Source organism: Indicator indicator, chromosome 6 (genome assembly GCF_027791375.1).
Source record: "Indicator indicator isolate 239-I01 chromosome 6, UM_Iind_1.1, whole genome shotgun sequence".
NCBI lineage: Eukaryota > Metazoa > Chordata > Aves > Piciformes > Indicatoridae > Indicator > Indicator indicator.
In genome coordinates, this window is record NC_072015.1 from 2,691,821 (window position 1) to 2,718,137 (window position 26,317).

Genomic DNA, 26,317 nt, shown 5'->3' on the forward strand with positions numbered 1-26,317 from the left:
ATTGACAGCTCCTGGTGAGCTTCTCCTCCACCAACACCCCCAAATCCCTCTCCTCCTGGCTGCTTTCCAGCCAGTCACTGCCCACAGATTGCCCAGGAAGGTTGTGGATGCCCCCTCCCTGTAGGTGTTTAAGACAAGGTTGGACAAGGCATCCAGCAACATGGTCCAGTGGAAGGTCTCCCTGTCCATGGCAAGGGGGTTGGAACTTCCAAGCCCATACCATTGTCTGAACAGAATCTCTTTTTCTTCTGCAGCTACACTTGCTGGAAACTGCCTCTCAAGTATTTTTGAATTTTGGGCTCCCCAATTTCAGCGAGGCAGGGATCTGATAGAGAGGGTCCAGTGAATAGCTACAGGAATGCTTAGGGGACTTGAGCATCTCCCCTGTGAAGAGAGACTGAGAGCCCTGGGGCTGTTTAGTTTGGAAAAGAGAAGACAGAGAGGGGATCTGATCACTGTCTATCAATATGTGAGGGATTGGGTGTCAAGTGGAGGGGGCCAGGCTCTTTTGGGTGGTTCACAGTGATAAGACAAGGACCAATGGATACAAACTGGAACAGGGAAGTTTTCACCTCAACATGAGGAGAAACTTCTTTACAGTGAGGTGACAGAGCCCTGGAACTGGCTGCCCAGAGAGGTTGTGGAGTTTCCTCTGGAGACTTTCAAAACCCATTTGGATGCATTCCTGTGTGGACTACCCTAGCTGATGGTGCTTTTGGCAGGGGGGAGTTGGACCTGATGATCTCTGGAGGTACCTTCCAACCTCTAACATTCTGTGATTCAGTGATTTTTGTGCATTTTTACAGTTAGAGAAAACAATTCCTGGAATTATGTTGGCACTTTGGATGTCAGGGAGTTCTGAATAACAAGCTGCCTATCTGATGTGCTCCTGGCATCCCTGTGGTTATAGAGGCTCAGCATTCCACAGAAAAGGAAACGGGATTTTATATATTACTGGATATTTCATCAAGAACTAGGTGGAAATTGGGTTAAGAAAATTGATCAGCAGCATGCCTGGGCTGAACCAGCTTCCAATATGTGACAAAATCTGTGTTTGCTGGTTGCTCAAGTTGCACACAATTAATTTCAGTGAAATTTGAACTTCTAAGATTTGGAGTTTTTCTTTGTGCTACACTTTGGCAGGGGGGGTGGATCCGAAGATCTCTTGAGGTCCCTTCCAACCTGTGATGCACTGTGATGCTGTGAAAATTAGTTGAACTTTGAGTCATATTTTGAGATTCCACTGATATTGTGATGCACAATTAAAGCACAAAACTCACTTTGCTGTCAGTCAGGATCTGGACATGCTGGAACATGTCCAGAGAAGGTCCACAAGGATGATCAGAGGGCTGGAGTTCCTCTCCTATGAAAACAAACTGAGGGCTGGGGTTGTGCAGTCTGGAGAAGAGAAGGCTCTGAGGAGACTTCCTTGTGGCCTTCCAGTATCTGAAAGGGGCTACAAGAAAGTTGGGGAGGGACTTTTTAGGATGTCAGGTAGGGATAGGACCAGGGGGAATGGAACCAAGCTGGAAGTGGGGAGATTTAGATTAAACATTAGGAAGAAGTTCTTCCCCATGAGGGTGGTGAGAGACTGGAACAGGTTGCCCAGGGATGTGGTGGAAGCCTCATCCCTGGAGGTTTTTAAGGTGAGTCTGAGCAACCTGCTCTAGTGTGAGGTGTCCCTGCCCATGGCAGGGGGGTTGGAACTGGCTGATCCTTGATGTCCCCTCCAACCGTGTCAATTCCGTGATTTTACAGAGGTTTTAGGGTTTATTTGTCTCAATTTCATATTATGTAAAGAGATTTGGTGGAGATTCTTTTTCTGCACAGCCAGAATTTAGGTCATATGCCAGCTGTTTGAAATCGATGCCTGGAATTATCTGAACACATTGCACCTGGGAAAATCAGATTATAAAACATCAAATCAAGCTATGGAAGCACAATAACCAGAGGTTTAGGGAATTTTTGCTCATTCCATAAGTCTTCAGTTGTATCTTATGAGACAATTTATGTCACACAATTTAAGATACAGTGTTCTGACCACCAGCCTCATTTGTTTTGAAATGTCCTTTTTTTTTTTCCCATTTTTCTGAAAATTCCTTCCACTTTTTTAGCTTAAGAAAATTCTACCTAAAATGTAGTTTAAAACAATTTCTGATATTATAATTCCTTCCACTGACTTCAGCGGGCACATTCTAATGTGCATTAAAAACAGTAGGGCTTTCTTGCCAAAGAGTTAAATTTGCATCAAAAAGGGTAGGGCTTTCTTGCCAAAGAGTTAAAATAAAGGTCAAGTAGTTGTTCAGATCCAAGTGATTTTACTCAAAGTATCCTCTGTCTTTCCAATTCACTTACCTAAATTCCAGTATTAGGTACAATGACTGGCAAATAAATAAAATTGAATGCAAACTCCAGCAATCCACTGTATTTTTCCCCTGTATTGTATCTTCTATCTTTTTTTTTTTAATATATAGGTCTGTTAAATCATTCATCAAACATCATTTGAATTGCATTTTCCTGCTCTCTCTGGAGTTCTGCAGGACTTGAAATGTTAGGTTCATCTCAGGTTCCATTTTATGCCACTTTCAGCTCACACAGCTGTGCTAAATAGCACACTGGGCAGCAAGCAAGGGAAATCATGAGCATCTTTCCTGCTCTATTTCCATAACTGCCAGCCTTTTAAAGCCTTTGAGTGCTGCAGGGACACTGTGCTCTAAGGATAATTAAAATATCCTACATTTTGGTCCTGCATCAGGGGCAGGGCAATCCCAAGCATTGATACAGGCTGGGCAGGGACTGGCTTGAGAGGAGCCTTGAAGAAAAGATTTGGGGGTGCTGGTGGATGAGAAGCTCAACAGGAGCCAGCAGTGAGCACTTGCAGCCCAGAGAGCCAAGCAGAGCCTGGGCTGCAGCAAGAGAAGTGTGGCCAGCAGGGCCAGGGAGGGGATTCCCACCCTCTGCTCCACTCTGGTGAGACCACACCTGGAGCTCTGTGTCCAGTTCTGGAGCCTCTATTACAAGAAGGATCTGGAGGGGCTGGAATGGGTGCAGAGAAAGGCCACAAGGATGATCAGAGGTCTGGAGCTGCTCTTCTATGAAAACAGGCTGAGAGAGTTGGGGCTGTTCAGTCTGGAGAAGGCTCCAAGAAGACCTCCTTGTGTCCTTCCAGTATCTGAAGGGGGCTACAGGAAAGCTGGGGAGGGACTTTTTAGGGTGTCAGGTAGTGACAGGACTAGGGGAAACGGAGCAAAACTAGAAGTGGGTAGATTCAGATTGGATGTTAGGAAGACTTTTTACACCATGAAGGTGGTGAGAGACTGGAAGAGGTTGCCCAGGGAGGTGGTAGAAGACTCATCCCTGGAAGTTTTTGCAAGCCAGGCTGGAGGTGGCTCTGAGCAACCTGACCTGGTGTGAGGTGTCCCTGCCCATGGCAGGGGGGTTGGAACTAGATGATCCTTGAGGTCCCTTCCAATCCTAACAATTCCATGATTCTATGATCATTGCCACATAATTTCTGTAAATTCAGCCAGCTCTGTTTGGGTGATTTCAGCCCAAAACAAGTGAGACACAATGACAAATCTGAATTTAGGACTTCATCCTGGCCTCTGTCTGCTGGAGTAGAAATCTACCCACATTTATACCAGCAAAAATAATAAACTCCAGCTCTACCCTCTAGTTTAGAGAAGAGGCTCATGCATGGACTTAGGCTCATGCTTGAAAGACAATCTCAAGGTCCCCAATTTGCTATTAAATCCAGCACTTTGGTAAATACTTGGAACAACAATGTGCTCTTGTGGCCAAGAGAGCCAATGGCAGCCTGGGATGTATCAAGAAAGGTGTCCAGCAGGGCTAGGGAAGTTCTTCTACCTCTCTGCTCTGCCCTGCTGAGACCACAGCTGCAATCCTGTGTCCAGTTTGGGGCTTCCCAGTTCAAGAGAGACAGAGACCTGCTGGAGAGAATCCAAGGCAGAGCCAGGAGGAGGATTTGGGGACTTGAGCATCTCCCCTGTGAAGAGAGACTGAGAGCCCTGGGGGTGTTTAGTCTGGAGAAGAGAAGGCTGAGAGGGGATTTCATCAATGTGTATAAATATCTGAGGGGTGGGTGTCAAGGGGAGGGGGCCAGGCTCTTTTGGGTGGTTCACAGTGATAAGCCAAGGAACAATGGGTTCAAAGTTGAACAGAGAAGATTTCAGCTCATCATGAGGAGAAACTTCTTTAGAGTGAGGGTGACAGAGCCCTGGATCAGGCTGCCCAGGGGGGTTGTGGAGTCTCCTTCTCTTGAGCCTTTCCAACCCCACCTGGATGCATTCCTGTGCAGACTACCCTGGGTGATGCTGCTCTGGCAGGGGGGTTGGACCTGATGATCTCTGGAGGTCCCTTCCAACCTCTGATATACTGTGAGACTGTGATACTTTCGGAAATAAAACTCAGCAAAGCTTACATCTTCCTTTACAGGATTTAGTGCTGAAAAGCAGGCAGGCATTAGCAGAAATAGATCTTGGTTGCAGCAGTAGTAATATTGCAAGATTTCTGTAATACCCTGGCTCTGATTTCCCTTGGTCTACCTCCTTTCTCAGTTATCAATCTATTTTTTTTCTACAGCTCTTGTTGTTGTCTTTTCAGATTATTACAAAATTTCTGGTTTAGATGAGCTTTGACCTAACTCCACTCAATTCCAAACTCAAGTTTAAATGACCATTAGGAAAAAATTGGATTTTTTTTTTTTTTTTTTTTCATTTTCATAAAAGCATATTTTTCATGTCTCCCTCAATGAAGCACACTAAAAAGATTTCCCTGCTTGTAGGAGTGGTTACTTTGACTTAGGCTCTGCAAAAAAACATCCAGAATGAAACTGAACGATAGTGCAGAATAAAGGCCTCTATAGAATTATCCAGAACTAGTTCTTAAAACTCTTTTTTCTAATATTACAAATGGAGGGGGGAAAAAAAAAAAGCCACCTTAAAGTATGATTTTGTATTTTCTTCTATTTTATTATGCTAAGGTAAAATCCTGCATCTTCTACCTCCACCTTTTGTGTTTTTAAAACCCCTGATCCTTTCTGTAGCCTGTAAGGAACAAAGGGACTGAGGTTGTTTGTAGCTGTTCAAAGGAATACATGCTGAAGTCCTCCTGCTGCTGTTGCAGGATAGTTTCATAACAAGTTTCTTCAGTAAGATAAGCATTTGATTACCTGTCCTGCTTTTGCATTTTCACAAACAAAGGTTTCATAGTACTGGGCAAATTCTGGTGCATGATCATTTATGTCTAAAATCCGAATGAAGACAGGTATCTGGCTGCTTTGTTTAGGATTATCTGAAACAAGAAAATGATTTATATTAAAATACAAAGATTTACAACCTAGGAAAAGACTTATAATAATCTACTATATGGATTTTTTTTCCCCAAGGAAGACAGGTATCTGGCTGCTTTGTTTAGGATTATCTGAAACAAGAAAATTATTTATATTAAAATACAAAGATTTACAACTTAGGAAAATACTTGAAATTATCTAATATATATATATATATATTTTTTTTTTCCCCAATGAAGGCAGGTATCTGGCTACTTTGTTTAGGATTATCTGAAACAAGAAAATTATTCATATTACAACACAAAGATTTACAATCTAGGAAAATACTTGAAATTATCTTTTATGTATATATATATTTTTTCCCAATGAAGACAGGTATCTGGCTGCTTTCTTTAGGATTATCTGAAACAAGAAAATTATTTATATTACAATACAAAGATTTACAATCTAGGAAAGGACTTGAAATAATCTACTATATATATATTTTTTTTTCCCCAATGAAGACAGGTATCTGGCTACTTTGTTTAAGATTATCTGAAACAAGAAAATTATTCATATTACAATACAAAGATTTACAACCTAGGAAAAGACTTGAAATGATCTTTTATATATATATATATATTCTTTTTTTTTTCCCAATGAAGACAGGTATCTGGCTGCTTTGTTTAGAATTATCTGAAACAAGAAAATTATTCATATTACAATACAAAGATTTACAACCTAGGAAAAGACTTGAAATAATCTACTATATATATATTTTTCCCCAGTGAATACAGGTATCTGGCTGCTTTGTTTAGGATTATCTGAAACAAGAAAATTATTAATATTACAATACAAAGATTTACAACCTAGGAAAAGACTTGAAATTATCTACTCTATTTTTTTTCCAGTAGAAATCTTCATTTCTTTGGATTATATCAAACCAATTAAGTTTCATTTTCTAATGAAAATATGCATAAACCCCCTACTTCCATTAATAAGTTGTTCTACTATGTTATATAGAGAGATATAATAGAAAGTATCCTTAAAATGATAAAAACATTTGCATTAAAAACAGGTCACAGGGTTATTACTGACTTGTGTTCCATGCATCAATGTAGCAAACAATTCATTGCAAGAAACTGCTTGCTGAGGTCAAACTGTCAAGACCATTTGCGTGTTCAAATCAGTAAAGCAACTCAACAGTGCCAGCCAAAACCAACACACACAACCAAACAAACAAATAAAAAACACACAAAAAGATAAAGCCAAAGTTGCCCTTTCTCTTAAAATGTAAAAAAAAAAAAAAAAAAAAAAATACCAACAACGCTCAAAAAAAAAAAAATAGAAAAAGGGGAGATATGAAAATCTGGGGAACCTGATCTGGTTTAGGATGCTTACATCAGGGGGGTTGGACTAGATGACTTTTGGATGTCCCTTCCAACCCAGACCTTTCTATGATTCTATGACTCTGTGATTCCATGAATCTATGATTCTATGATTCTGTGATTCTATGAAACTATGATTCTATGATTTTATGAATCTATGATTCTATGAATCTATGATTCTATGATTTTATGAATCTATGATTCTATGAATCTATGATTCTATGATTCTATGATATTATGAATCTGTGATTCTATTAATCTATGATTCTATGATTCTGTGATTCTGTGATTCTATAATTCTATCAATCTATGAATCTATGATTTTATGATTCTATGAATCTGTGATTCTGTGATTCTGTAATTCTATGAATCTATGATTCTATGTTATTATTCATTGGTGCTCAGTTATTTGATCTCCAAAGCCAGAGGTTACATATTGAAAACAGAGACAGTATTTGATCCAGAAATTGAAAAATCATTTCTAAAGCAAAGGTATCAGTCTGTCTGAAGGTTAGGATTTAGTTCAGCTCTCCATATTACCCAAACTGCCAGACTGTTAAGTATACAGACTCCTGAGGAATCTATAGGGAGAAGGAAGGAGAGGAGAAAAGTTGTTCCCTGAAATGTCTCTGATTTCCCTCTGATCACTGCTACCAGTTGACTGGAAAGAAAAGGCAGACAAGAGACATCCAGATCTAAAAATGTCCCACAGAACAGTAAGAAATCCAAGTGAAAGGGTTAGGGCTGGGGTTTGCTTCAGACATAGAAGGGAAGGGATTTTCTCTAGTCTTGGCTTTGAATGATGCCATTTCCTGAGATAAATTAAAGGAGTTCAGGCAAAACTTGATTTCTCCCTCTGTTTGCACTGACAGTGTGTCATTTGTCTGTCATGGGCATCTTTTTTTTTTTTTTCCTCAGTGATTTTCCAAATGATTTGTCTTAGGCTAAAACCACTGTAACACACCTGCCCTACATTATTAGCTGGGAATTCTCAGGGCAGTAACTGATTTGTCTAATATATCCTGCACAGTTTTGCAGAGCCTAGAAATGCTAAATTCTATTTTCCTATATGAGCAAAAATAATCCTAGCATAAAGATTAGTTTTTAGGTAGATATTTAAAGGAACTCTTTCTGTTGATAATATCTGGAATTTCCCAATTATTTTCCCAATGTTTTATCTTAGGACAGATCCACTGGAACACACCTGCCCTGCATTATTAGCTGGGAATTCTCAGGGCAATAATTAATTTGTCTAATATATCCTGCACATTTTGCAGATCCAGGGAATGCCAAATTCTATTTTCCTATATGAGCAAAAATAATCCTAGCATAAAGAGTAGTTTTTAAGTGGATATTTTAAGGATCTGTCTGTTGATAATATCTGGAATTTCCCAAGGATTTATCTTAGAACAGAGCCACTGGAGCACACCTGCCCTATATTATTAGCTGGGAATTCTCAGGGCAGTAATTAATGTGTCTAATATATCCTGTACAGGTTTACAGAGCCTGGGAATGCCAAATTCCATTTTCCTATATGAGCAAAAATAATCCTAGCATAAAGATTAGTTTTTAGGTAGATATTTTAAGGATTGATAATATCTGGGGTGGGGGTGAGGGTGGGGAGGAGAAAATAAAAAAGGCAAAATTAATGAAACAAGAGCAATCACAGAATGTTCTCAGTAGAATGTTCTCAGTTCTGAAGCTCTGCAGAGATAAATAAGGTGCAACTTACTGATTTCAGTTGCAGTGACAGTGATGTTGTGCCAGGGAGTTTCTTCCCGGTCTAGAGGCTTGGAGATGAATAAGGATCCATTCCCTGCATAGATGTTGAATATTCTGTCAAGGTCAGTGCGTCGATCCACAGAGTACCTGTCAAGATACAGTGCAGCTGAGCATCACTGCCTCCTCTGACACTCTCTATTGCAGCTCAGCTCTGAAAGGTTTCTAATTTTCACACAGAATCAAAGAAATGTTCAGGTTGGGAAAGACCCTCAGGATCACCAAGTCCAACCCAGAGCCCTACTCTGCAAAGTTCACCCCTAAACCATAGCCCCAAGTACCACATCCAAACTACCTTGAAACACAGCCAGGCTTGGTGACTCAAGCACCTCCCTGCCCAGCACATTCCAATGTCTGACCACTCTTGCTGGGAAAGAATTCCTCCTAATGTCCAGCCTAAACCTACCCAATTGCAGCTTGAGGCCATTCCCTCTTGTTCTATCACTAATGACCTGTGAGAAGAGACCAGCACCAACCTCTCCACAACCTCCTTTCAGGTAGTTGTAGAGAACAATGAGGTCTCCTCTCAACCTCCTCTTTTTCAAAGCAAAGAGCCCCAGCTCCTCCAGTCATTCTTCATGAGAATGGTTGGCAGCCATGGCCAGGAGAAAGCCTCTCCCCCACTGTGACAGTTTGGGCTGGGTGCCCCCTGCCAGTGCTGCATGAGATACACCTCTGGTGTCCTGGGTGCTCACCCAAGAGGGGTGGACACAGAAACGGCGTATTTCTACCCATAAATCCTGCGCCCTATAAGGCCATCTGCAGAGTCATTCCCTTCCTCTTTCTTCCCTCTCTGCTCCCATGGGAGATGTCCTCTCTTATCGGGTAATGCCGGGAGGGTATCCTCAAGGCCTCTTAGGCCTGACTAGGCCTAATGCCAGGAGGAGAATGGAGGGGGGGGGGGGGGGGGGGGCAGTCTCAGACCTGGCCAGCCTGAGACTTGCCTAGCAGTGGGAGGGGGGGAGGAAGAAAGAGCCCTGGGGGTTTGGGTTTACCCTCAGGTGGGAGGAGGGAAGGATTGGGAAACCTCTGGGTACTATGTAAGGGACTCTGTATGCTTTAGGATGTTCTTTGCCACTATGCTGTGTAGTTTTTCTGTAGTTTCACCAATCACTTTTCCATTTAAACTTTCCATCACTCTCCAATCCATTTGCGTGTGTCATTCTTTTGTCCCTTTCGGGGCAAGAGATGTTCTGGCTGGCCTCAAACCAGGACACCCAACAACCATAAAGATAACAACACGAGCATCCTGAGACAAAGAGGAGAGGAACATTGGCTGCACATTCCCCTAAATAGAGAGGTGAAGAGAAACAGGACAGAATAACAAATTACAATACCCTGGCACAAGCTGCCAGGCCCCCTGGGACTCTCTTGCCTCTGGAGGACTTTTCTTTATGGCTATACTAATTAATTCTTGATTTCTCTTAACCTACAACACTTCCTCTCTCTCCCCTGTCCATCTAAGTGATAGAACAGTTTTGGTGGGCTTTGGTCCCCAGTTAGGGCCAGACCACCACAGCTATAAAGACCAAGAAAAGTTTGGGTTTTTTTAAGACTAGCATGTTGGACAGAGGGCAAACTATTTAGAATCATAGAATCATAAAATTGTTAGGGTTGGAAGGGACCTCAAGAATGATCATCCAGTTCCAACCCGCCTGCCACAGGTAGGGACACCTCACACTAGAGCAGGTTGCTCACAGCCACATCCAGCCTGGCTGCAAAAACCTCCAGGGATGAGGCTTCCACCACCTCCCTGGGCAACCTCTGCCAGTCTCTCACCACCCTCATGGGGAAGAATTTCTTCCTAACATCCAGTCTGAATCTACCTGTTTCTATTTCTGTTCCATTCTCCTGCTTCTATTTTTGTTCCATTCTCCATAGTCCTATCACTACCTGACACTCCCTGACACCCTAAAAAGTCCCTCCCCAGATTTCTTGTAGACCCCATTAGATACTGGAAGGCCACAAGGAGGTCTTCTTGGAAGCTCCTAATAGGAAAGGAGCTCCAGCCCTCTGCTCATCCTCATGGCCCTTCTCAGGACACTTTCCTGAGGAACCTAGAACTGGACACAGGACTCAAGGTGTGGTGTAACCAGCATTGAATGTAGGGGAAGAATGACTTCACATTGAAGATATAATTATCAATTTATAACAATGTATTTTTGAGAGGTCACAAGGATCATTAAAAAAAATAGATTAGTTGTTAAAATGGAATTTGTTAAAATATTACTTTATGTCACTTGTTTTTGCTTTGCCCTCTTTCCAGAAAAAAACAAATGAAATTATTTACAGGTGTTCTTTTAACTAGTCTAGTAGTTACCAGTCACTTTCAGCTTAAATTAAGATTTTATATATATTTTAAACAAAAATAAAATAGACTGGCTGCTAAGATGATATTTATTAAAATCTTATTTAACGACATCTGCTTTTTGTTGTGTTCTCTTTCCAGCAAGAAAAAGAAAATTGATTTACAGGTGTTCTTTTAATTAGTCTAGTAGCTACCAGTTACTATTAGGTTACACTGAGATTTTGTACATGGTTTAATTAAAAAAAAATGGATTAGGTGTTAAGATGAAGTTTATTAAAGTCTTGCTTTATGGCACTTGCTTTTGCTTTGTTCTTTTTCCAGCAAGGAAAAAAAAAAACAACAGATGTGTTTTTTACAGATGTGCTTTTAATTAGTCCAGTTACAATTAGGTTACATTGATTGAGATTTTGTACATATCTTAAATTAAAAATAAAATAAAATGGATTAGTTGCTAAGATTAAATTTATTCTAGTCTTACTTTATGATACTTGATTTTATTTTGTTCTTTTCCAGCAAGAAAAAAAAAAAACCCTTGATTTAAGGTATTTATTATTATTATTATTATTATTATTATTATTATTTAATTAGTGTAGTAGTTACCTATAGCTGTCAGATTAAATTGGGATTTTGGACATAGTTTATTTACCAGTATTATTTTTTCCCTCCTCTCACAACCTCCCACCTCAAACTATGCTGCTACAGGGCATAAGAGGCTTGCTGAGAAATGCAGGTATCAGATTTCCTCATCAGCTGACACAGTAAACACAAATTTCAGGGCAGTGTTTGCCACTGAAGATAATGACAGCTGATGGCTAACAGATTACAGCAATTTCCCTGCACTGAACTGCTATCTCTAATTGCTATCACTCCTTATTTAATAGAATGTGACCACTAAACAGTTAAGCTATGGAGTTATGTCTAGGAGATTATGAAAATACAGAAGGCTGAGTGCTAGCAACCAGAAGGGAGTATAGAAATAGACTTTTTTGAGTATTTTACAGAAGTTTGCCACTGGAAACGTGGTATAAAAGAATAATTTTATGATCAGTTTGGTGGAAGTACTAGGACATGATGTTAGTTAAATGCTGAATCCTTTCCTTCTCAGAATCTCAGAATGCCAGGTTGGAAGGGATTCCAAGGATCTTCTGGGCTATCCTTTCAAGGTGATAGTGGAGTTGAAATGAGCTGGCCCAGCACCCTGTCAAGCAGAGTCTTCAAACTGTCCAGTGTAGGGGAATCCACTGCTTCCCTTGGGTGATGATTCCAATGTCTGACTGTTCTCATGGGGAAAAATTGTCTCCTTGAGTCCAATCGGAACCTCCCCATGAATAACTTGTACCCATTCCCCTTTGTCTTTTCCATGGGACTTGTAGCAAAAAGGGAGTCTCCGCCATCCTGGTAGGCACCCTTTCCATACTGGTATGTGGGAAGATGAGTAACTTGTACCCATTCCCCTTTGTCTTTTCCATGGGACTTGTAGCAAAAAGGGAATCTCCACCATCCTGGTAGGCACCCTTTCCATACTGGTATGTGGAACAAGGTCAGTTCTCTCAGCCTTTCCTCAGCAACAAGAGGAAAGGCTCTTCCTCTGGTAGGAACAAGAACAATTACCCCAGATCTTAAATGCCCCCTGTCCTATAATCTTTTTTCTTTACTCCTATTTTTCTACTTGCCCTTTGTGCTTCCACTGACCCCTTCTACACTGCATTCTCCTCACTCTTTGTGCATGAGTCTTGACCCACATCTAAGACACTTTATGATGGACAACGACTTACTTTATTGCATTGTTTGCTACGTCCGGATCCTGGGCTACAACATGCCCAATGATGCTTCCTTCCTTGGCATCCTCATCTACCTCGATTAAGTACCATGGTCTGCTGAACACTGGAGGTTCATCTGTGTCTTCCACAGAAATTTTGACCAAAGCTGTGTCTTTGAATGGCCCCAGCCGAAGGAAACGAGGGTCGGGGTGAGTGTTGGTTGCTTCCACTTTTAAGGTGTACATCATCTTGTTCTCAAAATCCAGGTGCTGAGAGGCAAAACAAATAATAATAATAATAATAATAATAATAATAATAATAATAATAATAATAATAATAATAATAATAATAATAATAATAATAATAATACCACCAATGATATAACAATAATAATTATAACAATAATAATAAACCAATACTATAACAATAATAATACCAAAAATGTAACAATAATAATATAAAAATAATAATAGCATACGATAATAATAACAATAATAGCAATAGCAACAATAATAACAGCAGCAGCAACAACAACAATAATAAAAATAATACAAATATAATTATGATAGCAATAACAATAACAACTAACAGCAATAGCAGCAGCAACAACAATAATAATAATAACAACAACAACAACAATAAATGTTTCACTCTATAAGAAATGGGAATCAGTTTTATCATGCTGAACAAGAACTGGAGGCCACTGTAGTCCAAAAGCTCTGAAGCTTAATGCATCATGGAGAAGATGGAGTATATTAAGGCTTGTTCTTGGTAGAAGACAAATATGGAGTATTGTAGGGCAGCAAGGCAATTATGATCTCTCTACCTACTACTTGTTCAAAATCCTGGAAAACCAGGAGGAATCAATCGATAGACAAATAAAGAAACAAGGCAGTTGGATTCAAACCCCAAATAAGAGTTGCTAAAGGAATTATTTGTCTCATCTCACTGGTAGGAACAAGAACAATTGAGAGCTTCTGGGTTTGAAGGCAGCCCTGAAGAACAGCACCTGGGGGTACTGGTGGATGAGAAGCTCAATATGAGCTGCCAGTGTACATTGGCAGTCCAGAAGGCCAGCCAGATCCTGGGCTGCATCAAGAGAAGTGTGGCCAGCAGGTCGAGGAGGGTGATTCTACCCTTTTGCACTGCTCTGGTGAGACCTCACCTGGAGCACTGTGTCCAGTTCTGGAGCCTCTATTACAGGAAGGATCTGGATGTGCTGGAGCATGTCCAGAAAAGGGCTATGAGGATGATCAGAGGGCTGGAGCTCCTCTCCTGTGAGGACAGACTGAGAGAGTTGGGACAATTCAGTCTGGAGAAATCGCACCTGCCACCAACATGACAACCGCCGTAGGTCAGCCAGTGGGCCGTACACGCCAGCAGTTTCTTGACAGGAAAAACACCGACTCTGGTGCCAGCAACCACACGCCCAGTTATTTCCCTCAATGCATAACTGCCGCCTAACAATACCCCCATACTTTATGTCGCGCCCCATGCCCCCTTAAGCCCCTTCCTGATTACGCCCCACCACCCATGCTTAAAAAAAGTCCGCCCGGGCATTGCAGAGTGCATAGCGCCTCCCAGCACAATAGGGCGGAGTCCCCCTCCCCAGGCCGAGGGAATCCCACTCATCACCAATCTTAACCCAACCCCCCCACCCCCAACATATCAAACCCAACACCCACTTCCAAGCACTCCCATCACAACCCACCCCTAATCCAAAACCAAACAACCACGCCCACCACCCTCACACCCCACCCCCACCCAATTGCCCCTGTCCCGTCTCACCCCACCCCTAACAAACCATTCCCCACTTTCTATCCACTCCCCGCCCACATCCCACATCAAAACCCCTACCACATATCACAAAACACAAATCGCCCCCAAACCCATCATTCACCCACCCAACCCCGCGTAGGACATATCCTCCCACACTCATCCATCTCCTCCTCATCCTATCAACCGCTTCATATATACTTGCACACACAAAACACCACACCCGCCCCACCTAACTGAATAAGATCATCACTTAGACCATCCTCCACTCCCCCCCCACCACACCGCCCTCCATCCCCCCACTCCCTCCCCCCACACTTACTTTCCCTCCAATCAATGTCCAAAATTCCAACCCGCAACAGCCACACACAATCCACAAAATTCCAACCACAATCCCGTCCAATACCCCCTCCCCCAACCCTCGTACCTTAATTCAAACCCTCCCTCATCAAAACTTACCAATTCCTATGATATCCCTATAATTATCCCAACCTCAAATTCTTCATTCCTAACCACCCCCAACCTTATCGCCACCCTCCCCTAATATCTCACAACAATCTCCAACCTGCATTTATGTCCCTCCTCCATATCCAATCCCACCAACCCTTAGAAAACCCTCCTCATCAAATTCCTATCATATATAGCTCTACACACACAAATCCCCTCCCCCCTCCCCATCCCACAAATGCACACATATCCTATCCACATCCCTCCCCAAACTCCAATCTCCAATACCACCCTCCCACCCCATCATCCTCCCTTCTCCTCCCCCCCCATCCACCCCCTCCACATAAATTCCTCCAGCCCCCCAAGAGCGCCACACACCAAGCAAGACACCCAGGCCGCCGCCCCTCCCCCCACCCACCAAGGTCTCTCACGCGACCCACTACCCCCTACCGGGCGGCCCCGCCACCCCCAAGTAAAGTCCCCAACACCACCCAACAATCGAGACCTAAGTGTACCTTTCATCACACCCCCCATACCATCACCACCCCTCATTCGCATCATATCCCACCTACCCACCATCCAAAAACCACCCCCCCCATCCTTGACCAACGCGAAACCAACAGCCCCGTTCTGCGACCCCTTAAGAGCCTCCTGCCACCGTCCGCAATCTCCATTACGTCTCAAGTCACCTTTCCCTCCTCAAACATCCCAAAGTCCTTCAGCTCAAAATCAACAAGCCATCACACCATCCCCCCCAACCCAACCCCCATTAATTCAAATCAAATTAACCCCCCCCCCTCCCCCAACCTGCTCCCATCCCCCTCTCACCCTCCACCCTCACCACTACCACCACTCCCACCCAAACGCCCTCTTCTCAATTGCTAATCAATCCCACCAACCCACCCCCCTAACCCGCCAACTCTCATCTTCATCAACTTTTCCAATCTCCACACCCCATATCCTCTCTCCATCTCTCCATTTTATAAACTACATTCTCCTCTCCTCATCTCTTTTCACATCACCCATACACACCCACTATCTTTTATTTATACCCTATTCTTTTTCCCTTCACAAAATTTATTAACCCCTATCACCTCCCCTTCCCCCATTTAACCCCCAATCCCCACTCCTCAAACCCACCCCATCTTCTCCCCAACAAACCCTATCTTTATCCCTCTCCCATTCCCCTTCATTTCCCTTTTTTAATATTCTACACCAACACATTCTCCAAACCCCCCCCCCTTCATCCAACCAATATCCTCCACCCACCTATCATAATCAACATTCTTTTTTTAATTCCCATCATCACCATTCTTACCCAACCCCCCACATCACACCATATCCTCATATCCCAAAACTGATCATAACAACCCCCCACAAACCACCACATCCAAAACCATAAAAACACAGGAACCAAAACCACACATATTCCCACGTGCCAACAAACTCACATCTTACGCGCTCCTCTCCCTTGCTGTACCCCCCAAAGCAACAGAACTGAACCCCACTTCCACACAAACAACAACACAACTTCAGAACCACTTCCTATAACCCTCACACAACCTCCTACTACTTCTCAAAATAATAATTACAACACGAAACCCCCCCCCCTTAATACTCTCCCCCAATATATACACACTTCCCTTTCCTACCCCACTCTACCTCACCCCCCATAGCCAAAAATCCCCCACCTAACCCTTCAATACTTATCACATTATATCCCTCTAACGCACAAAACCCATCATAACATTACCTACACTCAAGACAAGCGTCATGGTAGCACCCAGCTGCCCCGGAGCCATCCAATCCCTGGGGCACAGAAGGCCAATGGCATCTTGGCTTGGATCAGGAATAGTGTGGCCAGCAGCACTAGGGATGGAATTCTGCCCTGTGCGCAGCTCTGGGACCCTCACTGCCAGAAAGATCTGAGGTGCTAGAGTGGATCCAGAGGAGAGCAATGAGACTGGGGAAGGGACTGGAGGGAAAGTCTGATGAGGAGAGGCTGAGGGAGCTGGGGGTGTTCAGCCTGGAGAAAAGGAGACTCAGGGGGAACCTCATCACACTCTACAACTACCTGAAGGGAAGTTGCAGTGAGGTGGGGGTCAGGCTCTGCTCCCAGGCAGCTTGTCACAAGATGAGAGGGCATGGCCTGAAGCTGCCCCAGGGGAGGGTTAGGTTGGATGTTAGGAAGCACTTCCTGATGGAAAGGGGAATTAGAGACTGGAATGGACTGCCCAGGGAGGTGGTGGAGTCACCATCTCTGGAGATGTTTAAGGCAAGATTGGATGTGGCACTTAGTGCCATGGTCTGGTGGATGTGGTGGTGATAGGTCATAGGCTGGGCTGGATGATCTCAGAGGTCTACTCCATCCTCAATAACTCTGAGATTCTAGGACTCTGTCATGGCAAAGAGAATTTGGATACACTTTCAAGTTAATTGCTATAGTTAATTGAAATGCAGATACATTCAGTTTGTCTTTTATTTACTCTGTGTATACTTTTAGTGTGCTTTCAATGGTTGGCTTCATTTAATGTTTTTATAATCAGGGTTTGCTAGAAACAATTCTGATTACACAGACATTGTAATCTTGCCTACCTGTATGAAAAGTGAGTTTATATGTGTTTCTCTGATAACATTTATGATAAAAATCTGGTTATGAAGTTATTCTGTTGCAGAAAAAGCTACCAGGTGGTTGTATTGAAAAGTCAGAACTAGGCAATGCAGACCTTTCTTCACTAGCAAGACACAAATGTTTCCCAATCAGTATTTTCAGTTATTTATTATGAAGAAACTCTTTAAAATAATGTCTATATAATCAAATATATTCAGCATTTTACATGTGGTATTCTAGAATCATAGAATCACAGAATGGGCTGGGCTGGAAGGGACCTCCAAAGCTCACCCACCCCATCCCCCCTCCTGCAGTCAGCAGGAAGATCCTCAACTAGATCAGGCTTCCCAGAGCCCTTTTGAGTATCTCCAGGGATGGGACCTCAGCCATCTCCCTGGGCAACCTGTTCCAGTATTCCACAACCCTCATTGTAAAGAACTCATTCCTAACATCCAATCTCATTCTGCTCTTCTCTAGTTTGAAGCCCTTGCTCCTTGCCCTATCAGTGCAGGATTTTGTAAACAGTCTCTCCCCATCCTTCTTCTAGGCCCCCTTCAGGTACTGCAAGGTCACTATTAGGTCTCCCCAGATCCTCGCCTTCTGCAGGCTGAACCCCCCCAGCTCCCTCAGCCTGTCCTCATAACAGAGGTGCTCCAACCCCCTGATCATTTTCATAGCCCTCCTCTGGACTCTCTCCACCAGGTCCATCTCCTTCCTATATGAGAGCTCCAGACCTGATGTTTGTTTTGATCTGTTTTCTCACATACATTAATTTATTGAGTGAAGTAATAACACTGCAGAAACACCTTAAATCTGACCAAACTGACAGCTGATAAAATTCACAATCCTTATTTGAAGGATTCCAGTGTGAACTTGCAGAAACCCTTTTGAGTTGTAGTGAGGTACAGTCAAATATCTTTCTTACAACTAGCCAAATTCCTCTATTTCCATGCCCTTTGCTTTCTTTTAAGGCACTTAAAGGGTCCTTAAATTGCCTTTCAGACATAGGGAATATACAAAACATCTGAGTGCTGAATGAGCTTCCATCCCCATTTGCACCAAGTACAAAAGAGTCATTGCCAATCTCTTGTATTTTCTGTAGCCATGTAACATAATGAAAGCTAAAGCCTGATGCTAAATTGCATTTGCTGCTACAAATTCAAGGTTGTAAGTGAAAACTCAGCAGCAGACTCTCTGGCTGCAATCCCAGAGACTAAAACACAAATCATTGCTCATCAGTTGGTAGGGCTGGGCTGGCCCTTAAGCCAGCCTGGAAATGGGTTGAAAGTTTGAATTCCTGGCAGCTAAGCCCCAAGTTTGAAGGCTTGTTCATATTCAAGGGTTTGGAAAGAGAGCCAGAAATACTATATAAGAACAGATTTAATCCTCCTGCTTATGACTTCTTCCAAAAGAAATGCTCCCTTGAGTGCTTTTTTGAATCTGAAAGCATTCCTTATTTTTGTGGTGTTGTGTGGAATGCTACACAGGTTTGGGGTTTTTTTGTTGTTTTTTTTTTTTTTTTGGCATTAGAGATGGCTAATTTGGTTTAAAGCACAACTGAATTTAAAACCTGGAAGATTTGCATAATGGTGGCATTTAAATTCAATTTAAGTCTGCCTATGTCTTTTAACTGCCCATGATGCCTTTCAGGAAACAAAGCAGAAAATCTGTTCCTTAATGCAGCCTGAACAACCAGGACTCCACAGTGAGCTTTGCCATTTCCCATTCTTCTGTCCCTCTAAGAAATCTCTCTTTAGATCTTGACATTAACTCCTGTTGCTTGCATGTGTGCAATTCACTCTCTGCTTCAGGCCACCAATTTGTTGTTGCCTCACATTGTGGAGAGAGGAGAGAGGAGAGAGGAGAGAGGAGAGAGGAGAGAGGAGAGAGGAGAGAGGAGAGGATTAGTTTTGGAAGAAGCAGACTTCTAGAGCTATCTAGCTTTTTGATGGTATGTCCCTCTTCAAAACCATCTAGGAAGAAATAAATACCTCCAGATATTTCGCTCTGATTTTCTAGGAAATGCTGAGAACCACCCTGCTGAGGAGGAAGAAAATGAGAGGGAAGGGTCATCAGCAAAATGAAACTTGCATCACTGAATAGATCCCATGGCAGGTCTATAACCTGTGGTCTATAAGTGGTCTGTAACCAATGTGATGATTAAAGCAGAAAGCTGCAGGCATCAAATGCTATAAATTAAGTCCCATACCCGAAGCTTACAGAAATCATAGAACTGTTTGGACTGGAAAAGACCTTTAAGATAATGGAATCCAGCCATTAACCTGGCACTGGTGTGAAACCATGTTCCTTAGCACCACATCTACACATCTTTTAAACACCCCCAGGGCTTATTTAGGATGATTCAACCACTTCCTTGGGCAGCTTGTTTCAGCACCTGACAACCCTCTAAGTGAAGAAGTTTTCCCTAATGCCCAACCTAAACCTTCGCTGAAGCAACTGGAGGCCCCTTCCTCTTGTCCTGCTGCTTGAAGGAAGAGACCAACATCTACCTCTTTACAACCTTCTTTCAGATGATTGTAGAGCACCATAAGGTCTCCCCTTAGCCTTGTCTCCAGATTAAACAACCCCAAGCCAATCAAAACTTCCAGAGACTTCAGACTTCAGCTCACCTTGACAGAAGAACATCAAAAGCAGCAAAGGCTGAGGAGACTCAACCCCCTGAGTTATTTTGCAGTTCTCTCTCTTCTTTATTCTTTATGTTTTCTGTGTCATTTAATTTAATTTAATTCAGTAACCAAGCCTTACAGGGCAATGTGTTGCACTGCAGCCTTCACTTCAGTTCAAGGATTCATATTTGCCAAGATATTATGGGCTGCACCATGCTGTATAAACTTAAGCAGCATTGCTTCCTGAAGTCAAAGAGCATGGTTAGTTAAAATTGCTGTTTGAATTTGCCACGTGAAGGTGACTCTCAGCAAGTAAACTCTGAGTGTGGTTTCCAGTGATATTTTCTTTATGAGGGCTGCAGTGCTTCCCCTCCCCTGTCTCTTTGAAAAGCAATCTGTCATCATCATAAAGAGAGATAGAAATGTTGTAAGCAATTTCAAGACTCCTTTCTCCCACAGTCAGAATTTTCTAATGTTTTTTGAAGTCTGTTCCAGCCTGACCTGCTTATACCGTTCTGTGTGTACTTACTGCCACGACATTGAAGCACTTTGCAAGTTGCTTCAGGTCCAGGAGAGTGTTTTCTACACCAGCTCTATAGGTTCACTCCTTGGGGAATTTGTAAAGAGACCCAGTTAGGTCCTTAACCAGTGCCAGCAAGCAACTCAGATGTTACCATGTGGAAATTTTGTTCCAGCAGGCACTGATCTGAAGCTGTACATTTTTTCTGTCTGCAACCTATCAAACACTTATCAGACACTGATTATAACAAGTTGGGGTTGGATTTAAAACCTGGCCTGGCATGAAAAGATCTGTACTAAGATACTGTGAAGCTTTCTGCACTGTGCAACCTTCTGCTGTTTGCCAATTTTATTTTATTCTACAGAGAAAAAATCACCTTCATTGTCTCAGACTAGTCTGGACTGCTCTGGCCAGCCTGATGTAGTGTGAAGTGTCCCTGCCCATGGCAGGGGGGTTGGAACCAGATGATCCTTGTGGTCCCTTCCAACCCTGACTGATTCTATGATTCTATGACTATCAAAAACATTCAACAGTAAGAGCTGAACACAGGCTACAAGTACCTTAACTAACTGCTTAGACTTCCAGCAGAGCAAATCTCCTGACCAACTCTACCTCTGCAAGGCAGTACCTTAGAAATTTACTGACCTATTTATTTGCCTAAACATGAGGAGCTAAGGGAGATGCACCAGATTGAGAGAGGTGATTCTGCCTCTTTTCTCTGCTCTGGGGAGACCTCATCTGGAGCAATGCATCCAGCTCTTGAGCCCTCAACACAGGAAGGACATGGACCTGATGGAGCAGGTCCAGAGGAGGACCTTGAAAATTATCAAGGGTTTGGAGCACCTCTGCTATGAGAACAGGCTAGGATTGTTCAGCCTGGGGGAAAAAAGGCTCCAAGGAGACCTAATAGTGGCCTTCCAATACCTGAATGGGGCTACAAGAAGGATGGAGAGAGACTGTTTACAAAGACCTGTAGTGATAGGACCAGAGGCAACAGCTTCAAACGAGAGCAGAGCAGATTTAGATTGGATGTTAGGAACAAGTTCTGCACCAGGAGAGTAGTAGAAAACTGGAACAGGCTGCCCAGGGAGGTGGTTGGGGTCCCATCCCTGGAGACACTCAAGGTGAGGCTGGACAGGTCTCTGGGCAACCTGATCTAGTTGAAGATGTTCCTGCTGACTGCAGAGGGGGTTGGACTAGATGACCTTTGGAGGTTCCTTCCAACCAAAACCCTTCTATGATTCTATCATTCTATCACTCTATCATTCTACAAATCTATGACTCTTTGATTCTATGACTCTATTATTCCATGATTCTATGATTCTACAAATCTATGATTCTATGACTCTATGACTCTATTATTCTATGATTCTATCACTCTCTGATTCTATGAATCTATATTCTATGACTCTATGATTCTATGAAAAGTGTCTTTAAAACACAAAACCTTTGTTTTGTAATCTCAAGGCTTTTGAGTCCCCGCAGTGAGCTTACATTTTGCTACAGCTCCCATTCCTGTAAGCAGAGTAAGAATGGGAAGCAACTCTCTCATTCCAATAAATATTTTGCAGTGTAAAACACAGAAGCAGAAATTCCCTTTTGCCTTAGTATGGCTGCAACATAAACAAACACAGCAGTGGGCCAATATTTGTTCTATAAAAAAAAAGCAAGCAAAGGAGAAATAAAGATCCCAGATGGTGAAAGAGCTGTTTTTAGAGAGGTTCCTTGGAAAAGAACAGAACTGTGAGAAGCTCCATACTCTGGGGGAAGCGAGGTGGATTGTCATTGACATCAGTCAGTGTGATGTTCACCGTGGTGGTCCCTGACAGGCCTCCCATCTGTCCTCCCATGTCTTTGGCCTGGATGACCACTTGATACTGTTCTCTGTTTTCTCTGCTCATATCTGGTAAAGCAGTCCTGATTATGCCTTGGAGAAAAGAGAAAAAGAAAGAAGAAAACAACAACAACAACAAAAAAAAAAAAAAAGGAAGAGACAGTAAGGTGAAGGAAAGGAAGCAGCCACTCACTTGAATCTCAGACTCTTTAAATGGATTTATGTGAGAGACACTCTGCAGATGTTAATCCATAGCAATAAAACCAAGGTATATTGCAATAAGCCTTTCAGTCAATGGCTGATTTAATGTGAGTTTTAAGAAAAAGAAAAAAAAATAAAAGAAAAAATATTAAAAGAGAGAAATAAATGTAACAAAGTTGTCAGGCATTGTGGGGAGTGTGGCATCAGTAAGTTTGCCGAGGACACCTAGTCAGGTGGGAGTGTTGAGCTTCATGAGGGCAGGGAGGCTCTACAGAGGGACTTGGGTAGATTGGATCCATGGCCAACATTAACAGAATGAGCTTCAAAAAGTCCAAGTGCCAGGTCCTGCACTTGGGGCACAACAACCCCAAGCAATGCTACAGGCTTGGGAAAGCTGCTGGCAGAAAGGGAACCTGGGAGGGATAACAGACAAGCAACTGCGTATGAGCCAGCAGTGTGCCCAGGTGGACAAGAAAGCCAAAGGCTGGGAATAGAAATGCTGTGTCCAGCAGGAGCAGGGAGGGGATTGTCCCCTCGGACTCAGCCACACCTTGAGTGCTGTGTCCAGTTTTTGGGCACCTCAATCCAACAGATATGTGGAGGTGCTGGAGCCAGGGCAGAGGAAGGGAAGGGCCTGGAGAATAAATCTTATGAAGAGCAACTGAAGGAGCTGGAGATGGTGAGTTTGGAATAGAGGAGGCTGAGGGGAGACCTCATTGCTCTCTACAGCTGCCTGAAAGGAGGCTGTGGAGAGGTTGGTGCTGGTCTCTTCTCACAGGTCATTAGTGATAGAACAAGTGGGAATAGCCTCAAGCTAGGACTGGATAGGTTTAGATTTGACATAAGGAAAAGTTTTTTAATGGACAGAGTGGTCAGGCACTGGAATGTGCTGCCCAGGGAAGTGGTTGGTTCACCAAGCCTGGATGTGTTTAGAGGTGGTTTGGCTGTGGTGCTTGGGGCTCTGGTTTAGGGGTGACCCTTGTAGAGTAGGGTTGTGGGTTGGACTTGGTGATCCTGAGGGTCTTTTCCAACCTGAATGTTTCTGTGATTCTGTAATCAGCCTAATGATTCTTTCAATGACAAAAGTCAAAGTACATTTGTTGAATTAATTAATAGTACTTTTCAAATGCTATAACCAGTTTCAATTTTAATGTGCCTTTTAATTCTCCAGCCCTGGTGAGGTTTTGATATTATAGCAGAAGGCTGAACTCTTAGTGTGCCTTGGAAACATTCTTTTGAATTGTAATAGATCATAGATTTTAATGTCCAGTGATGACCTCTCTAAGTCAGGTAGGGCTCTAGATAATAAAAATATTGGACTGTAAAATTAGCAGCTGAAATTTTTGCCTGGGTGTTCAATCTCAAAAACGCCATCACTGTAATTTTAACACCCCAGACACTTGTGCAGCACAATAAATGCCATCAATGTGATTTAAGTGTCTCAGGCACTTGTACAGCACAATAAAAAAATCAGGGACTAAAGGTGAGAAAACAAAACAAAAAGGAAACCAAACAACACATAGCCTGAGGAGAGAGGTAACATCAGTCTTCCTGGCATCCAGAGCCCAAAAGACCTTAACATTAAAGTGAAGACAAACATAGTTTCTTTTATAAATCCAAGCAAAAACTCTTTTGATGTACTGAAAGGTGGTGGCTTTGCAGGGTTGAAGTGATGAGAGCTTTCTCTTGTGAAGTAGGAGGTTTTAAACACAGTGTCCTTCTTTTACTTGTAGGATTTACACCCCTGCTTTTCCTTTCTGAGGAATTGGCTCTCATTTTAAGCTCCTCTTGATATGGAAATGGTAATATCATGAAAAGAAAAAAAAAAAAAGAAAAAGAAAAAGCAGCCCTGGAAAACTCCTGCTCCTAGAAGGAGAGTGAAACAAGGCGGGGGGGTGGCGGGGTGGAAATCCCTTTGCAGTCTAATTTTTGTGGCATTTATGTCTGATCCAGGACTACCAGGTTCTGATTACTGCTGTCAGGCTTGCTAATAACATTTAAAAACATAAAAGTTTGGATTGCCAAAAAAAATTAAAAAAAATAAAAAAAAGGAAAAAATGCAATCCCAGAACCAAAGATAAGAGCCCAGGTCTCCCATAAGAAAAAAGGCAATCCCAGAAGCAAAGATAAGAGCCCAGGTTTCCCATAAACTATCTGCTTGCTGCCATCACTTAGTGACTGTATGGTGCTGGTCTTGTTTGCCTTCTCATGCCTTGTAAAGATGTTGTGAGTAGAGGATTGGAGAAAAGAAAAAATGGAGAGAGATCAGAAAAGGGAGGGAAGGGGGGAGAAAATACTTCAATCTAGGCAAAATCATTATGCTCCCTTTTAAAACTGTAACCATCTGATTTTTAATCTTTTTTTTTTTTTTTATAAAATACCCTTGCATTAGAACCAGAAATTGTCTCCAAGGGAAATTAGCCATCACCTGAGTATGCTTAATGGATTAAGAACTTCAGGGATCTTAGCTGTAATTGCACTTAAATTCTGCCTTTTTTACATCAGAACAGTTTTGATAGCATGCAGGAGCAAGCTAATGTAGTGCCTGCTAAGTATTCTGTGCATTAGGGTTAGATATCTGCAGGGAGGCTGTTGTTGCATGTTTGGGTTTGCTTTTTAATCCAAACTTTGAACTGTAGATATCCAAACTTAGTTGTTTGGGTTTGTTTTTTTTCCTTCTTCTTTTTTGTGTCTGCCTCTTCCCTGATTGCCTGCACAACAGTGCAAAGGGCTTCCGTGCATGCTTTAAAACTCAAAACCGTGAATGCTTCTTGCTTCATTTCTACTGATTGTTGGAATCAGAGCACAGCTTTAAAAAGCCTCCTGATTAAAAAATTGTCAGTGGCCAAGAGTATGTCACAATATTTTGGAAATAATTCATTTCCTTTTGGATTTGTTCGTTGGGTTTTTTTCAACCTTCTCACCTGAACTTTTCCAGCTCCTTTTTCTTTTCTTATGGACAAACAAATGAAATAGTGATAGGACTAAGGGGAATGGATCCAGGCTGGAGGAGGGTAGGCTTCTATCATCTCTGTGGTCACAGAAGCACAGAATTCCACAGAAAAGGAAATGGGGTTTTATATAATAATGGATATTTCATCAAGAACTAGATGGAAATTGGGTTCTGAAAACTGACAAGCAGCATGCCTGGGTTGAACCAGTTTCCAATGTATGACAAAATCTGTGTTTGCTGGTTACTGAAATTGCACATAATTAATTTCAGTGAAATTTTAATTTCTAAGCTATGGAACTTTTCTTTGTGCTACAGAATTAAAGCACATGGCTCACTTTGCTATCAGTCAAGATCTGGAGGTGCTGGAGCATGCCTAGAGGAGGGCCATGAGGATGATCAGGGGGCTGGAGCACCTCTGCTATGAGGACAGGCTGAGAGACTTGGGGTTGCTCAATCTGGAGAAGAGAAGGCTCTGAGGAGACCTTCTTGTAGCCTTCCAGGATCTGAAGGGGGTTACAAGAAAGATGGGGAGGGACTTTTTAGGGTGTCAGCAATGATAGGACTAGGAGGAATGGATCCCAGCTAGAGGAGGGGAGATTTAGATTAGACATTAGGAAGAAATTCTTCCCTGTGAGGGTGGTGAGAGACTGGCACAGGTTGCCCAGGGAGGTGGTGGAAGCCTCATCCCTGGAGGTTTTTGCAGCCAGGCTGGATGTGGCTGTGAGCAACCTGCTGTGGTGTGAGGTGTCCCTGCCCATGGGAGGGGAGTTCGAACTGGGTCATCCTTGAGGTCCCTTCCCACCCTGACAATTCTATAATATTC

The 26,317-nt window shown here is 42.7% G+C and overlaps 1 protein-coding gene across 1 annotated transcript in view; it reads right to left on the reverse strand.

Annotated features, from left to right (window-relative positions):
* Nucleotides 1-26,317, reverse strand: part of LOC128967741 (cadherin-9-like) — a 91,745-nt gene that overhangs the window by 15,350 nt on the left and 50,078 nt on the right. Inside the window, exons 4-8 of the mRNA XM_054381947.1 lie at nt 22,249-22,433; nt 15,681-15,719; nt 12,541-12,791; nt 8,411-8,547; nt 5,192-5,313 (exon numbers count right to left, since the gene is read on the reverse strand). Coding sequence (XP_054237922.1) covers nt 5,192-5,313; nt 8,411-8,547; nt 12,541-12,791; nt 15,681-15,719; nt 22,249-22,433 — 734 coding nt within the window. The remainder of the gene's footprint in view (nt 1-5,191; nt 5,314-8,410; nt 8,548-12,540; nt 12,792-15,680; nt 15,720-22,248; nt 22,434-26,317) is intronic.